At 42.6% G+C, this 17,399-nt stretch overlaps 1 protein-coding gene across 2 annotated transcripts in view; it reads right to left on the bottom strand.

Annotated features, from left to right (window-relative positions):
• Window positions 1-17,399, bottom strand: part of LOC106609059 (NHS-like 2) — a 149,252-nt gene that overhangs the window by 84,211 nt on the left and 47,642 nt on the right. Inside the window, exon 1 of one of the 2 annotated variants that reach the window (XM_014207432.2) lies at window positions 6,507-6,927. The exons of the other annotated variant lie outside the window; for it this stretch is intronic. Within the exon in view, the coding sequence (XP_014062907.1) occupies window positions 6,507-6,588 (82 nt within the window). The 5' untranslated portion in view covers window positions 6,589-6,927. Of the gene's footprint in view, window positions 1-6,506; window positions 6,928-17,399 lie in introns of those variants that run through there. 2 annotated transcript variants of the gene reach the window in all.

Raw genomic sequence — 17,399 nt, forward strand, 5'->3', positions numbered from 1 at the left:
TGAAAATAAGAAGTTGTTCTTAACTGACTTGCCTAGTTAAATAAAAGGTAAAAAAAATGTAAACAGCTACAAGGAATACAGATGAAAACTCTCTTGGTAGGTAGTGTGGTCTACAGCTTATCATGAGATACTCTACCGCAGGCGAGCAATAGCTCGAGACTTTCTTAGATATTGTGCACCAGCTGTTTACAAAAATACACTGACCGACGCCCCTTGTCTTATCAGACGCCGCTGTTCTATCCTGCCGGTACATTGCATAACCAGCCAGACAACATATGTTGATGTTGTCGTCGTTCAGCCACGACTCCGTGAAGCATAAGATGTTACAGTTTTTAATGTCCCATTGGTAGTTTTAATCTCCCGCGTAACTCATTGATTTTACAGAATGGAGGGAAGTGGGGGTTTATTCATGCAGATCACGGGATCGGGGCTTGTTCCTGAGGAAGCAGTATATCCTTCGCGTCGGGCTCGTCAGAGTCGTGAAAGGAAAAAGAAGATTCTGCTAGTCCATGGTGAGTAATCGCAGTCCTGATGTCGAGAAGTTATTTTCGGTCATAAGAGACGATAGCGGAAACATTATGTACAAAATAAGTAAAAAAACAAGTTACAAACACAAATAAAAAAATAATAATAAAAAATTTTTTTTTAAAATAGCCATCTTACACATACAGTTGAAGTCGGAAGTTTACATACACCTTAGCCAAATGCATTTCAACTCAGTTTTTCACAATTCCTGACATTTAATCCAAGTAAAAATCCCCTGTCTTAGGTCAGTTAGGATCACCACTTTATTTTAAGAATGTGAAATGGCAGAATAATAGTAGAGAGAATGGTTTATTTCAGCTTTTATTTCTTTCATCACATTCCCAGTGGGTCAGAAGTTTACATACATTCAATTAGTACTTGGTAGCATTGCCTTTAAATTGTTTAACTTGGGTAAAACGTTTCAGGTAGCCTTCCACAAGCTTCCCACAATAAGTTGGGTGAATTTTGGCCCATTCCTCCTGACATAGCTGGTGTAACTTAGTCAGGTTTGTAGGCCTCCTTGCTCGCACATGCTTTTTTAGTTCTGCCCACAAATCTTCTATAGGATTGAGGTCAGGGCTTTGTGATGACCACTCCAATACCTTGACTTCGTTGTCCTTATGCCATTTTGCCACAACTTTGAAAGTATGCTTGGGGTCATTGTTCATTTGGAAGACCCATTTGCGACCAAGCTTTAACTTCCTGACTGATGTCTTGAGATGTTGCTTCAATATATCCACATTATTTCCCTTCCTCGTGAAGCCATCTATTTTGTGAAGTGCACCAGTCCCTCCTGCAGCAAAGCACCCCCACAACATGATGCTGCCACCACCATGCTTCACAGTTGGGATGGTGTTCTTCGGCTTGCAAGCCTCCCCCTTTTTCCTCCAAACATAATGATGGTCATTATGGCTAAACAGTTCTATTTTTGTTTCATCAAACCAGAGGACATTTCTCCAAAGAGTACGATCTTTGTCCCCATGTGCAGTTGCAAACCGTAGTCTGGCTTTTTTAAATGCCGGTTTTGGACCAGTGGCTTCTTCCTTGCTGAGTGGCCTTTCAGGTTGTTTCAATATAGGACTCGTTTTACTGTTGATATAGATACTTTTGTACCCGTTTCCTCCAGCATCTTGACAAGATCCTTTGCTGTTGTTTTGGAATTGATTTGCACTTTTCGCACCAAAGTACGTTTATCTCTAGGAGACAGAACGCGTCTCCTTCCTGATCGGTATGACGGCTGTGTGGTCCCATGGTGTTTATACTTGAGTACTATTGTTTGTACAGATGAACATGGTACCTTCAGACGTTTGGAAATTGCTCCCAAGGATGAACCAGACTTGTGGAGGTGTACAATTGTTTTCTGAGGTCTTGGCTGATTTCTTTAGATTTTTCCATGATGTCAAGCAAAGAGGCACTGAGTTTGAAGGTAGGCCTTGAAATACATCCACAGGTATACCTCCAATTGACTCAAATGATGTCAATTAGCCTATCAGAAGCTTCTAAAGCCATGACAATTTTCTGGAATTTTCCAAGCTATTTAAAGGCACAGGTCAACTTAGTGTATGTACATTTTTGACATACTGGAATTGTGATACAGTGAATTATAAGTGAAATAATCTGTCCGTAAACAATTGTTTGTAAAATTACTTATGTCTTGCACAAAGTAGATGTCCTAACCGACTTGCCAAAACTCTAGTTTGTTAACAAGACATTTGTGGAGTGGTTGAAAAATGAGTTTTAATGACTCCAACCTAAGTGTATGTAAACTTTCGACTTCAACTGCATCTGAGTGTTTAACACCTTTTCTGTCCTCGGAGTTAGTCATTTTAGGCGATTTGAATCTGGATTGGCTAATCCCGGCCTCAGAACAATTTAATACTATATGCATTGATTTTAATCTGATTCAATTGATATCAAAACCTACATGGCTAAATGTGAAAAACCCTGTTAAATCCTCCTTGATTGATTTAATTCTTACTAATAACCCCGATAAATATTTGTCTTGTGGAGTATTTGCGTTTGATCTAAGTGATCATTGTCCCATAGTATGTATTAGAGATACAAAACAGCAAAACACTAATCCAGTGTTTAATTAAGAAGAGACATTTTTCAAAGTTATCTCCTCAAGGGTTTTTACATGACATGTTCTACTCTGATTTAGCCACCGTCGCCTGTATTCCTGACCTTGATGTGGCTCTAGAATATGTATTCTCCATAATCATTTCTCTGGCAGATAAACACACTCCTTTCAAACAATTTAGAGTGAAAGGATAGTTCAGAATAAAACCAAGGGTTAGATCTATCTGAGCTCATTCAGATGACAAATCGGGCCTGGGCCAAAACAAGGAAAACTGACTGTTTAGAGGACTGGCAATTTTGATGAAGAACACTAAATCAAGATACTTTTTAAGCTAATCTCAGACTCTGCTGGTGATCCTTCAACATTTTGGAAAACAGTAAATGCACTAAAGCGTACCAATTCCTCTCCTTCCCTGCCTAAGCAAGTTCTGTCTGACTCTGGCATCATAACTGAGAAGAAATGGATAAGTGATCCTTTTAATTATCATTCTATCTTGGCAGGCTTTTTATTTGAGAGAAACGGTGATTTAATTGACCCTGGTCAGTCAAATCGACAGCTCTTCCCTCTGCCAGCCTCTAGCTGACTCGACAGTTAACACGTCAACTTCTAGTGAATTTTTTTTTTCATTTTACTATCTGTGATGTGCTAGATGCCTTGCTTAAGATTGATGTAACAAAATCCACTGGGGCTGATATACTTAATCCATTTTTGCTGCAGCTCTCTGCACCCCTGATTGCTGAATCATGAACTCATATTTTTTATGATTATATCTGGTACTATCCCCAAGGTTTGGACGGCGGCCCATGTACTCCCCCTTCACAAAAGTGAAAAAAAAATGTTTTAATCAAAATGTGTTTGTCAGAAAAGCCTTCTTGAATATGTTAAATTTCATGTGCCTTAATAAACAAACTTGTATGCCATCTGTAAATATGAATAAAATTGTTAAATTATGAGCCTTGTTGGTAAAACCACTTAAAAAGACAGCAACCTTCCCACTAGCCATGATTGGCTGAGATAATGAGTGGGCTGGACATGCAGAGAGATGAGTTCGGATTGGTCTGCGATATAGAAGGCTTTTGTCTATTTGAGCTGGTCTGTCTGTATTGGTAATCCTGTCGAAGGCGGATTTTAAAAAATGTAGCTGGAGGACCGAGTTTTGAAATCAGTGGAATTAAAGTATGATAGCTAAAGAGATGGGAAAACACCTGTTTCCTGATTACGTCTTCAAACTAATGGCATTTGAGGCATGGATTCGTGACAGGGAGACGTGTCCATCATGCATGATGATGTATACGGGTAAAATAGTCTAGCTAGCTACATTTTCAGATATTACACGTTTAAAATTTTGTCAGAAAGTGGTTTCATTTCAAGCTAAAGTGTACTGTTAGCTAGCGTTAGCTGGCTGGCTCCCTAGCTAACGTTAGGTGGCGTGACGTGATCTTACATGTTGTTTACCTAGCTAGGTTCATTGTTTACCTAAGTAGCTAGCTACATGTCTTAAGCTAAAGTGTACAACACCCGTTGAATATGGCTGGTGTCAGTAAACATTGTGTCACGCCTGCTCCCGCTCTTCCCCCTCAGCCGGATCGTCAGGTCTTGTTTGCCCAGCCAGCCCAGGAGTTTTCTTGTTTTGTTGGTGACGTCGGGCTTGGATTCCGCCGCCGATGGAACCAGGGGTGCCTAAGCCAGCTCGTCGGGCTTCCACGTCCTAGCTGGCTCGAGAGGTTTCCTTGCCTCGGTAGGTTTCCATCCCACGTCATACCCCGCCGGATCATCGGGCTTCCACGCCGCAGCGGTATCGACAGGCGTGCTTGCCTCAGCCGGATCGTCAGGCTCCTATGCCTCAGCCTCCTCGCCAGGCTCCCATGCCCCTGCCGGTTTGTGGGGAGTTTAACCCCAGCCGGCTTGCCCAGCGCCCATGTCTCGGCCAGTTCGCCCAGGTGGGACGCCGGGTGGCGTCCCTAGAGGGGGGGTACTGTCAAGCCTGCTCCCGCTCTTCCCCCCTGGCACACGAGGGCGCCATGCTGCCCTGCATTATGCACTCCTGCCACCATCATTTACGAACACCTGCCTTCCCTCGTCACTCGCATCAGCGATATTGGACTCACCTGGACTCACTCAATCACCTCTTTATTACCTACCCTATATTTGTCAGTTCCCCAGCTCTGTTCCCTGCTGCTGTATTGATTGTGATTTGTCTGTGTTACCCATGTGCTGACACTGTTCCTGTCTCGTTCTATGTCCGTTCCCTATTAATTGTTTGACTCCCCGTACCTGCTTCTCCTCTCCAGCGTCATCCCTTGACATATTGGCAAAAAAAGCATCATGAAATTGTTGCCAGCAGAGCTGGTTAGGCTGTTTTTATGTTATCCAGAGGTTAACAAATCATCGGCCAGAGAGTCAAGCGTGCGCTCTGAGCGCAAGGAGATGGGTGGGGCTAAAGCTTAAGAGGGTGTGAACGATGTTGAATGGGTATAGACAAAGCAGAGCTCTCTCACCGAAACTCACTAAAATGGTATTTTCTCAAAAGTGAGTTTACAAGTTGATCAACTTTCAAAGCAGAATTACTTTCCCATTGTCCCTCAAATGCAGTGTATGACATGCCATTTTCTAGCTCGGAATCTCTGCTTTTATCAAATGTAAAAAACAGATTCAAATTTTGCTACATCAGACCGAATCCAGGTGGTGAGTCACATACGTACTTTGGATGGTGTCCATATTGATTGTGTCCCCGTTTACTATTTGGGCATCTGGATAGATAAAAAGCTGTCTTTTAAAAAGCATATTTTGATGAGTTAGTTAAACGCTGAGAATAAAAATTGCATTTTTCTATAGGAATAAGTCCTGACTCTCGATAAATAGTAGAAAGCAGATTATTCAGTCGACGTTCCTATCGGTCCTAGACTATGGTGACATCATCTATATGAATGCAGCTGCTACTTCATTAAAGCCGTTAGATGAAGTTTATCTTAGCACACTGCGCTTTATTACGGGCAACAGTCATCACTGCACTCTCTACCAGAAAGTTGGTTGGTTCTCTTTGATGTCACGTAGGTTGAGACATTGCTAGGTTTTCATTTATAAAAGCCTTTTTACAAAAATTCCCACTGTACCTAACGTCATTACTAAACTTTAGAAATACGAGTTACCACACCGGTTCAAAGGTATGGCTTACTCTGGAAATTGGCCTCTACGGAGTTAGGTAAATACATTTTGGGTTTTTTGCACCTTATTTGTGGAACAATTTTCAAAATGTTCAGAAATGTATGTTTTGGTGCCTCTAGGCCAATTCAGAACGCTGATTGAGGACCTTTTAACCGATGAATGTATTTTTTCGGACCGTGTTTATCTTTCTGCTTACATTTTGCATATTTTTTATTTTTTTTATGTGTGTATTTTCTGTAATGTATGTGATTCAGGGCTCATCTGTAAACTCCCTGATAAAATAGAGGTTAAATAAAAAAAATGTAGTTAATGCCTAAACTTAACCCTAATCTTAAAAATGTGGAGTTAATGCCTAAACACTTCGAAATTTGACGTTTGAGAAACAAGGATGAACATCGAAATTTGACACTTGGAACAACTTTGAAATCTGAGGTTTGAGAAAGACGGATGAACGTCTAATTCTGACGTGAGACTGTGAGAACTGGTAGCACATACGCACACACACACACCATCACCTCATGGATCACCCCTCACAGATGTACAATCCACACACACACACACTACCCTGTCCACCTCCCCCTTCTCCCTCTTCCCGGCTGCTGCGAAGGTGACGCAGAAAAAGGGAAAGCAAGATCAATCCAAGCCGTTTAATGATTCGATGAACGAATAAATGAATGACGGAATGAATGAATGGACATATGGAGAGAGAGAAAGAGGGATGAGGGAGAGGTAGTACCTGTTGCCCCCTTGGTTCTGTGCCTGCCTTTGGGTCGCCGTTGGGAGTTTCCCATGGCTGAGTTTTTTCTGTCCCAAAACATCACAACCTCCACATAGCCCTCTACTCACTGACTGACTGACTGGCTGGCTGAGAGTGTATGTGAGTGAGAGAATGTGTGTGTGTGTGCGTGTGCGTGTCAGAGCATGTGATTGTGTGTGTGCACCTGCATCTTGTACGAGTGTGTCTCGGAGTATGAGTGTGTGTGTGAGTGTGTCTCAGACTATGTGCGTGTGAGTGTGGCGCATGAGCGCATCTCGGTGCATGTGTGTGTGTGGAATGTGCTGCCTGTATGAGCGTTTGAATGGGACGGTATGCGTGTGTGTGTGAGTGTGTGTCTGAGAATGGTGTGTGTATGTGTGTGAGAGAGGGAAAGAAAGAGAGAAAGAGAGAGAGAGAGAGAGAGAGAGAGAGAGAGAGAGAAAGAGAGAGGGAGAAAGAGAGAGGGAGATAGAGAGCGAGAGTGCATGCATTCGTTGCCTCTATATAATTCCAACCAGTCAGGAGCTGAGGTTGGTGTTCAATTCATAAAGAGCCAAGAAGAGCAGAGAGAGAGAAAGAGAGAATGTGTGTGTGAGAGAGACAGCAAGAGAGAGTGTTGTGTGAGTATATGCGCGTGTGTGTGTGTCAGAGAGAGGAAGAGAGAGAGCGAGAGTGAGAGTGAAGAGAGGAGTAACAACAGAGAGGTAGAGCAAGAGATGGGAAAGGTGGAGGGACAGAGACATAGAGACGGGTGCAGCAAGGAGGAGTCAGGGTTGGATGGAGAGGGGGGGGGTTATCAGTACTGAGTGTTCCAGCGGGAAGAGAGGGGCTGGGTAGCTGGAGAGAAAAAAAAGACTGCAGCTGGAGAAAGAGAGAGCGCGGGAGAGAGAGAGAGAGAGAGAGAGAGAGAGAGAGATGAGATTGAAAATGAAGCGAGCGGCACAGACGGAGAGAGCGACAGAGCGAAATAGCACGGGCAAGCGAGTAAAAGAGGGAGTGCGGAATGAGACGGAGCGACAGAGCGAAAGGGGGAGGAGAGGAGAGGCAGCAAAGAAAGGGAAGAAAGGAGAGGCATGCGATAAAGGAGGAGGACAAGAAAGAAAGATACGTCTGGAACACACGTTAGGTATTAGCAGCAGATGGAGGGAGGGAGTGGGAATGGTGTTCAACCGCAGAGGAGAGGTGGGAGAAGCTTCATAAGGTGTCGTAAGGGTGACGTAAGGGGGGAAAAGCAAAAGCAGACACACATAAATACAGTTGGCCTTGTCATGACAGAAGGGAAATAATAGTAGTCTCTTTAGAAGCAGGATGGAGACCAAGGACATGTTAGTGTCAGTCTAATCCAACACACACAAAGGCGCTATTTCAAACACACACACACACACACACACACAATGCAGTGTGAGTGCGGGTCTCACCCTAACGCTACTGCGGACGCTGGCTTTAACATTCCAATTCATCCATCCCTCCTCTCTCTCTCTCTCTCTCTCTCTCTCCATCAAGTCTGGTAAACACCCCTTGACCTCACAGTCAGATAAAGGACACATTACACACGGTTAACATCCATACACACGTTTGGGGAAAAAAACATTCCCACACATTTGTTAGACTAGATTTTCCACAGAACATTCCACAGCATTCTCCCACCTTTCGTTCAACAACAGGAGAATAGTGTGTGTGTGTGTGTGTGTGTGTGTGTGTGTGGGGGGGGGTTAATTCTGTGGAGATTGTAGTGTTTTACAAGATACAGAACAGCCCTCCACAGCAGGGCTAATACAAGGTCACACAGCCCAAAACACACACCTACATACCACACACACACACTGTCTCACACATGGTCAGTTTGCGTCAACAGACAGGAGCAGTAGAGAATGAAAACACTGGGGGCCAGGATAGTCCTCTTCCGTCCTGTCTTCTCATATCCTGTCTATCCCCCTCTTTTTCGCTTCTCTCTCTCTACATCTCCCCTCGCAATGTACAACCACCCACACAGGGCTAGTGTTGCACGGTATACCAAAACTTCTGTACTTTTTCTATGCTAGAACCTGAAACACAGTTTGGTACTGGCATTTTTGTTACTTTCAGTACTTCTGTCAAATGTTTCTCATGTCATCTACTGATTGAGAGAGGATCAAGTCTGTCTATCAGCGCAACCAATGTCCCTTTATAGCATGAGAGCACCGTGCCTGCTCCACTTACTCATTGCTAGCGCTAGCCTGTCCTGAGGAACCACTGCACTCACTGGGAGTCTGGGCTACATCACCACTTATGCTGCACACAAGTTAACACACTTGAATAACGCAACACAGCATGTAGTAATGTTGAAAGTGTTAATTACTGTTCTCAAAACAATGTCCATTACAGGATAGAACACTTTACAAAGCAAGAAGATACAACTAGCTTCCAGCTTTGTGAGCTAACTTTCCTTGCTAGATTACCTAAATTCACTACCCTAGTACCTTGTTTGTGATAATTTGCAAGCCATAACGCAAAAATATTGCTGATTTGAAATCACTTCATCTCCCCCGCCTCACGTCTCTCCCAATCAAGATCATCTTGGCTAGAACCTGGAACTGTGTGTGTGTGTGTGTGTGTGTGTGTGTGTGTGTGTGTGTGTGTGTGTGTGTGTGTGTGTGTGTGTGAATGATGTGATGGGTCTTAAAGAGACAGCGCACACTTTAAAAAAAGAAGAGATTACTTCTTCTACGCAAATGTTATTGATCTGTACAATTAAAAAGGTGGAAGGGAAACAGATTGTTTTCTCATCTGTAGCCACATGAACTCAGCTAAAACAAGCTCAATAACTCAATGCATGCACACACTCCTATTGAATATGCATTCACCTGTATTGTAAATAGGCATAGTCTACATCTTGATTGACCCAGTTTATCAATAGAGATGTACCATTCAAATAATGCTAATAATTTATGTATTATTATGTAGTTAGATTGCTAAAAATAAAAACTGTCAAATTGACTGTATAATTGATTCATGGATGCATACATAAAAAAAAAACTAAAATAACAAATGTAAAGATCTGTCTGGATCAAGTGGCATTCTGTGACTTTTGCTTATACGCCTTGTTTTTTATCCCCTTGGTATCATTTTGGTATAGAGTATCATGATAATATCGAGTATCGTGATACTAAACCTGGTATCGGAGTCAAAGTTCTGGTATCATGACAACACTACACTGCGGTGTGAACGCAGGCCAGGTCTCACCCTACTGCGGACCCTGGCTTTAACATTCCAATCCATCTCTCCCGCCATCTCTCCATTATCAATTCATCACAGGCATATGTCTGGTAAACGTCACATGACCTCACAGTCAGATAAAGGACACATACACACGGTTAACATCCATACACACGTTTTGGGGGGGGAAAAACTTCACATTCCCACACACATTTGTTAGGCTAGATTTTCCACAGAACATTCCACAGCATTCTACCACCTTTCCATCAGCAACAGGAGAACAGTGCGAGCGAGAGCGAGAAGGAAGGAAGTTTAACTCTGTGGAGAGTGTTGTGTTTTACAAGGTCCAGAACACAAGGTCACACAGCCCAAAACACACACTTACATACAGCACAAACACACACACACCTACTCAACACAAAATACACACACACACCGTCTCACACATGGTCAGTTTGAGACAGACAGGAGCAGTAGAGAAAGAACACTGGGGCCCATGATCGTCCTCGCTCTCTCTCAAGCCAGACTTTTAGTAATCCCCCAGGGACATGGTCTGAATGAGAGGAACGCATTCGCCTCTCTCGAAATCAAAATACTAGTCATAATACGGAGCAAGCGATAAAGCTTCACGTGACACCGATGTTTGCTTTGTAGCACTTACAGATCAAACACTATTGAGTCTTAAAGAAGGCCTGGGTAAGGTCAAAATCTCATAAATATGCCAACTTTGATACATAACAGGGTTAGCAATTCAAACCAGTATATTGCCACCATATTGGCTGTTTGCTTGATGGATATGGTATCTCTCAGGATTTAATATAATAGATCCCCAGTTACTGTACGTGATGTATCACAATTAAGTATTGGCATAATGATGTATTGCACAGTAGAATTCTGGAAACAAACCATCTTAAAAAGACACTAAAGACATACGCCACATGAAAGCAATGCTGTCTCAATGCAGTGTATTTAACAAACTCTGTCCCACCTATATCTGGCCCCATCATATCACTGTTACACTAACATCTGTCACTATGGACAACAGGGGTGTTCTCTCTCCTTTCCCTCTTTCTGTCCTTCCCGTTGTCTCTCTTCAACTGAGATTAAAACAATGACTTGTATGAAGCTGTGTTGCCTGCTGCCACACTAAGGGAAAGAGAGGAGAATAAATCGAGAGAGACTTTACCCCACACCCTTGACTCCCTCTTCTCAACAAGGCTGGTACATGAAGAAAGGTCTCTCTCTCTCTCTCTCTCTCTCTCTCTCTCTCTCTCTCTCTCTCTCTCTCTCTCTCTCTCTCTCTCTCTCTCTCTCTCTCTCTCTCTCTCTCTCTCTCTCTCTCTCTCTCTCTCTCTCTCTCTCACCTGCAAATGCCAACACAATTTATTTAATCAAATAAAAAAATAAAAAAGTCACCACATCAAGCCACAGAATGAAATCAGCCCTTTACTCCATTTACACAACAAACTAAACTCCATTGAAGTGTACTCACCTGTATTTTACATCTGACCCAACGTCTCGAGTTCTGTTGGCCAAACCTTCGTACAACACATACCAATGCTGTTGAATAGGCCATAAACCTTGACATATTCCTCTACTACAGCAACTCAAAGTGATCAGATACTTACATACTGCTTGTATGGACCTTTTCAGTGTTCCTTGCCTCAGTGTCTCTATGTCCGACTGACTGATCAACTTAAAAAGGAAAGAGGGGTGAAGAGAGAGGGGCGGAGGAGAAGAACACAAGAACTCTCCAGGTCAATGAGCCGTTGGATGCATGCTCCCCTCTTCGTATCGACCCTAGACTCCGACACATTCCGAGGCATATAGCGGACATCTGGCAGGGTGGATTATGGGTAATTAACCGAGATTAAACAATTCCATTTGATCATGGTCCCTGCAGACCCACGGGAATAACACAGATTACGCTTCAATCTACAGTACAGTGTGTGTACGGTGTGTGTGTCCAGCCCAAACCAGGGGAATAATAGATTACCGTTCGATCTACAGTGGGGATTACGAGCACACCACGCCTCCAGCAGAACACAGCCTACAGGGATTTAAACATCCTTAAAACGATTCTTACTCCTTAATCCTGCTTCGTGTGTGTGTGTGTGTGTGTGTGTGTGTGTCGAGACTGTATATATTTATTTCTAGGCCTGAGACATTGCATTACAGGATGGTAATTCCTCCATAAATTCCTCTGCCATCTATCTACCAGAGATATGATTGTGATCTAACCGACACGGTGGCAGGACCACCGCATGTACATTTGTCCAAATAGGCCGCTCGACCCATAGAATTAGAAGATTGAGATCGGCCCTCAGACCAACATGAGCACACCCCACACACCCCTGTATCTGCTGCCTGCATGAGCGTTTGTATGAGAAGGTGTATGTGAGCGTGTGAGTGTCAGAGAGAGGGAGAGAGATTTTGAACTTTTGTGTGTGTAATGTTTACTGTTGTTTTTTCTATTGTTTATTTCACTTTTGTGTATTATCTATTTCACTTGCTTTGGCAATGTAAACATATGTTTCTCATGCCAATAAAGTCTTTAAATTGGAATTTAATTAAAATAGAGACTCCTCTGGGCATCAGTCCCCTCATTCACTCCCACTGGAGGACCACTTCTAGGGAAAAGGAAGACAAGAAGAGGATAGAAGAGGGGGGGTGGAGGAGGAGAAGGGGAATAGTTTTTACCTGTCAAGTATTTTCTAATCAGTGCAGAGGAAGAAATGAGAGGACCGATTTTTAAGCTTTCTTTGAGAAAGAGCCAAAGAGTCATTGTGGCCTACTCGTCCTCCCTACAACCCTATCCCTCTTTTCTACAGCATCCCTTCTTTATTTACTCTTCTTTAATAAGGCTTGGTAACAGGAACACCACAGGCTATTCTGATGCAACAGCAGAAGCTACGGCTCTGTTTAGAAAGCTAAATTACACACATGGGGCTGCGTCTCAAATGCCAGCCTGTTCCCTACGTAGTGTACTACTTTTGACCAGAGCCCATAGCAAATAGGGTGTCATTTAGAATGCAGACATGGCATTTTGCCTACTCTATGTTGATATCTTTAATTCAATTAGATTACAATTAATTGTCTGTCTGGGAATCTGGTTCTGCTCCATTATGTTCTTTATGTCTCCAGTTGCTTTCAGGGGGGCCTTGCTTTCACGGGGGCCTTGCTATCGGGGGGGGGCCTTGCTGTCAGGGGGGGCCTTTCCAAGGCTGTGTCGCAAATAGCACCATATTCCCTGTATAATGATCATGATTTAACTCAAATAATCATAATTTAACTCTGATTGCAAGAAAGCTTACAACACAGGGATTGATTTAAAACCCTCAAGGCGGCAAAAGTCTGAGACTTGGTCCATTTTGAAATTGACTTAAAGAGAATCAAGTGGGATGATGTCCTGACCTCCGAGAACCTAGACAATAATTGTGACATACAATAACAACAAAACTCAGTGTTTTTAAATTAAAGTATACTAAGACAATAACATGTGAGAAAAAGCTAAATAATACTCTACATTTGTTAAGTAGGTCTAAGCCTTTTGACGACAAAATCTACTAAGCTAACATACAGTGCATTCAGAAAGTATTCAGACCCTTGACTTTTTCCACATTTTGTTACAGCCTTATTCTAAAATGGATGAAATAGTTTTTTCCCTCGTCAATCTACACAAACAAAAATTGTTTAACATTTTTTTGAAAATGTATTAAAAATAAAAAAGGAAATATTTACACAACTATTCAGACCCTATATTCAGTACTTTGTTGAAGTACCTTTGGCAGTGATTACAGCTTTGAGTCTTCTTGGGTATGACGCTACAAGCTTGGCACACCTGTATTTGGGGAGTTTCTGCCATTCTTCTCTGCAGATCCTCTCAAGCTCTGTCAGGTTGGATGGGGAGTGTGGCTGCACAGCTATCTCTCCAGAGATGTTAGATCAGGTTCAATTCCAGGCTCTGGCTGGGAAACTCAAGGACATTCAAACTTGTCCTGAAGCTACTCCTGCGTCGTCTTGGCTGTGTGCTTAAAGTTGTTGTCCTGTTGGAAGGTGAACCTTCTCCCCAGTCGAAGGTCCCGAGCAGGTTTTCATCAAGGATCTCTCTGTACTTTATACCGTTCATCTTTCCCTTGATCCTGACGAGTCTTCCTGCCGCTGAAAAACATCCCCACAGCATGATGCTGCCACCACCATGCTTCACCGTAGGGATGGTGCCAGGTTTCCTCCAGACGTGACGCTTGGCATTCAGGCCAAAGAGTTCAATCTTGGTTTCATCAGACCAGATAATTTTGTTTCTCATGGTCTGAGAGTCTTTAGGTGACTTTTGGCAAACTCCAAGCGGGATGTCATGTGCCTTTTACTGAGGAGTGGCTTCTGTCTGGCCACTCTACCATAAAGGCTTGATTGGTGGAGTGCTGCAGAGATGGTTGTCCTTCTGGAAGTTTTTCCCATCTCCACAGAGGAACTCTGGAGCTCTGTCAGAGTGACCAATGGGTTCTTGGTCACCTCCCTGACCAAGGCCCTTCTCCCCTGATTGCTCAGTTTGGCCGGGAGGCCAGCTCTAGAAAGAGTCTTGGTGGTTCCAAACTTCTTCCATTTAAGATTGATGGAGGCCGCTGTGTTCTTGGGGACCTTCAATACCGCAGACATTTTTTGGTAGCCTTCCCCAGATCTGTGCCTCGACACAATCCTGGTTCGGAGCTCTACGAACAATTCCTTTGACCTCATGGCTTGGTTTTTGCTCTGACATGCACTGTCAACCGTGGGACCTTATAGAGACAGGTGTGTGCCTTCCAAATCACATCCTATCAATTTAATTTACCACAAATGGACTCCAATCAAGTTGTAGAAACAACGGAAACAGGATACACCTGAGCTCAATTTCAAATCTCATAGCAATGGGTCTCAATACTTATGTAAATAAGGTATTTTGTTTTTTTTATTTTTAATAAATTTGCAAAAAGTTCTAAAAACCTGTTTTCGCTTTGTTATTATGGGGTATTGTGTGTAGACCGATGAGGAAATGTTTTATTTTTTCCATTTTAGAATAAGGCTGCAACTTAACAAAATGTGGAAAAAGTCAAGGGGTCTGAATACTTTTCCAAAGACACTGTATGGAATTGTTTTCAGGCGCTAATACCATGCATCATTTAGCTATTTGATTTAGATTTTTTTAGGACCCTTGTAGGTATCCCTCAAAAATATGTACAAATTATTTGATGAACCATTGGATTTGGCCTTTACTGTTATGGCCCGCAGAAACACATTGAATAATACATTCCTACATGGCAAAACACATAGTCAAAGAATTTATGTATGTTTAAAGTATCTGTCCTATATCCGAAAGGTATAAGGAAACAATGTAGACCGATATTTAACCCCTTTAATCTAGTGATGGGAGGTTTGGCTCTTTTTACTGACTCAGATCTTTTTGTTCATTTGAGTCCCGCAGGACCCCCCCTACCGGTGAACGACGAACTGAAAACTCAAAAGACTCAGGATTCTACAAGCCTCTCCTTCACATGTCGTTCACCATAGCGGGCTTATTTCAGCTGTCATTTGTGACTGAGACTTGTAAACCTGCGCTTTAAACAATGTACATTTGTTGATTGCTAGGCATACAACGATTATTTTTTGAAACATTTGAAACGAGGTCTAGTTGTGGCCGCAACCGGACTAGATTGTGAACAACTCTTGGCAGAATGTATTTCTTGACTGCCGTGAGAGTGATGAGCACAGTGTCATTCGTGAACTTCAGCCCCCAAACTATTTGTTCTCGAGTTCAAGGTTGTTGAGTAGAGGTTGTGTATGTTTTGGTTCTACAAAGCTGTGTCCATCATAGCATTCAATAATCAATTAACTGCAGTCATTCTTGCACCATGCGATCAATGATCAGTTCTAAACATGTATTTTTCCTTCTCTATGCTCATGATCAACACTATATACAAAAGTATGTAGACACCCCTTCAAATTGGTGGATTTGGCCATTTCAGCCACACTCGTTGCTGATAAGTGTAAAAAAACGAGCATACAGCCATGCAATCTCCATAGACAAACATTAGCAGTAGAATGACCTTTCTGAAGAGCTCAGTGACTTTCACAGGATGCCAACATTTCCAAAAAGTCCGTTCGTAAAATTTCTGCCCTGCTAGCTCTGCCCCTGTCAACTGTAAGTGCTGTTATTTTTAAGAGGAACTGTTTAGAAGCAACAGTCGCGAAGTGGTAGGCCACACAAGCTCACAGAACGGGACTGCCGGGTGCTGAAGCGTGTAGCGCGTAAAAGTTGTCCGTATTTATTAAGGTAAGAAACAAAAAATGTTGTGTCTGAATGTAAGTACCTGGGTGTGGTATTAGACTATCAACCAACTTTAAAAAAAACATGCTAAGAAGTTGGTCAATACTGTCAAATTTTACTTGTCCAACTTTAGACATAAGAAACTTTCTTAACACTAATGTCGCTAAGGTTTATATGCATGCTATGATTGTCTCACATGTCCTATTGGATTACAAGTTGGTCACAAGCAGGAGAAACAACAATCCAACCATTACAATCTATCTACAAGCATGCTTTGAATGTTGACGATCAGAAACCAAATACTCATCGACATTGTTTAATTCTGCATTTTAAAATGTTTACATGGACTTGCTCCACAACCCTTAAGTAGTCAAGTGATTATTTTACTATCTATATAGGATCACATACTAGGGGAGCAGTGAATGAAAACTGTAGGGCTCCTGTGTGCAGAACAGCTTTTGCCCAACCTGCATTTTCTGTAAAAGCTGTTCACCACTGGATCCAACTTCCAACTCCCAGGCTAGTGTAAGTGCTATTACACAAAAAAGTGAAAAAGTGATTAAAAGAACAGAGAGGTTGGTTTTTGTTGCTGTTTTTTTTTACAACTTATTAGGTTCAATAGCAATGTGTCGGTTGATTCATATGTGCAATGTCTTGACATGTTTGTGTGTCCTGACATGTTCGTCGTTTTTTGTTTACCGTTTGCATTTAATGTGTTTCTTGTTTATATACAGCATGTACTGCAGACGGAAATTAGCTGTTGGTACGACACATCTTATCTCATGTGTAATGAGACTGTTTTTTTGTACATTGTCCCTGTTCAAACAAACTTACCAATAATAAGCGACTTTTAACTAGAACCCTATGAGCCCTGGTCAAGAGTAGTGCACTATATAGGGAAAAGGGTGCTATTTGGGACAAATCCCATCTAATAACCAGCGACCTTAATCAAACATTCACAGTGTGTGTGTGCGTGCGTGTGTTTAAAACCGTTCCCACGCTCTTAATGTGCTGATGAGTGCCGCTGATGGCATCTGACCAGCAGGAACACGTCACGGGCTGATGACCTCATGTGTTGTTGTTCTGTTGATTGGCTCCTCTAATGGGAGGTCCTGATTGGCCGTGGTTCAGGGCATTCATCTGGTGTCAAAGTCATTTGAGGAACACAACAAGCTCTCGAGAACACTACAGAGCACTTCTAGAACCCTTTTAAAAAACCTTTCTAGAGCTCCCCCCCCCCCCCACACACACACACACAGCTAGAATCCTAATTGTAAAGTAACAAGGGGGGGCTTGGCTAAGAGGGGAACAGGGATAGAGACAGGGAGATGAGGTCTCTGAAGATTAGGGGAGGGGAGACCCTCTAAGATTTAGAT

This window comes from Salmo salar, chromosome ssa07 (genome assembly GCF_905237065.1).
Source record: "Salmo salar chromosome ssa07, Ssal_v3.1, whole genome shotgun sequence".
Lineage (NCBI taxonomy): Eukaryota > Metazoa > Chordata > Actinopteri > Salmoniformes > Salmonidae > Salmo > Salmo salar.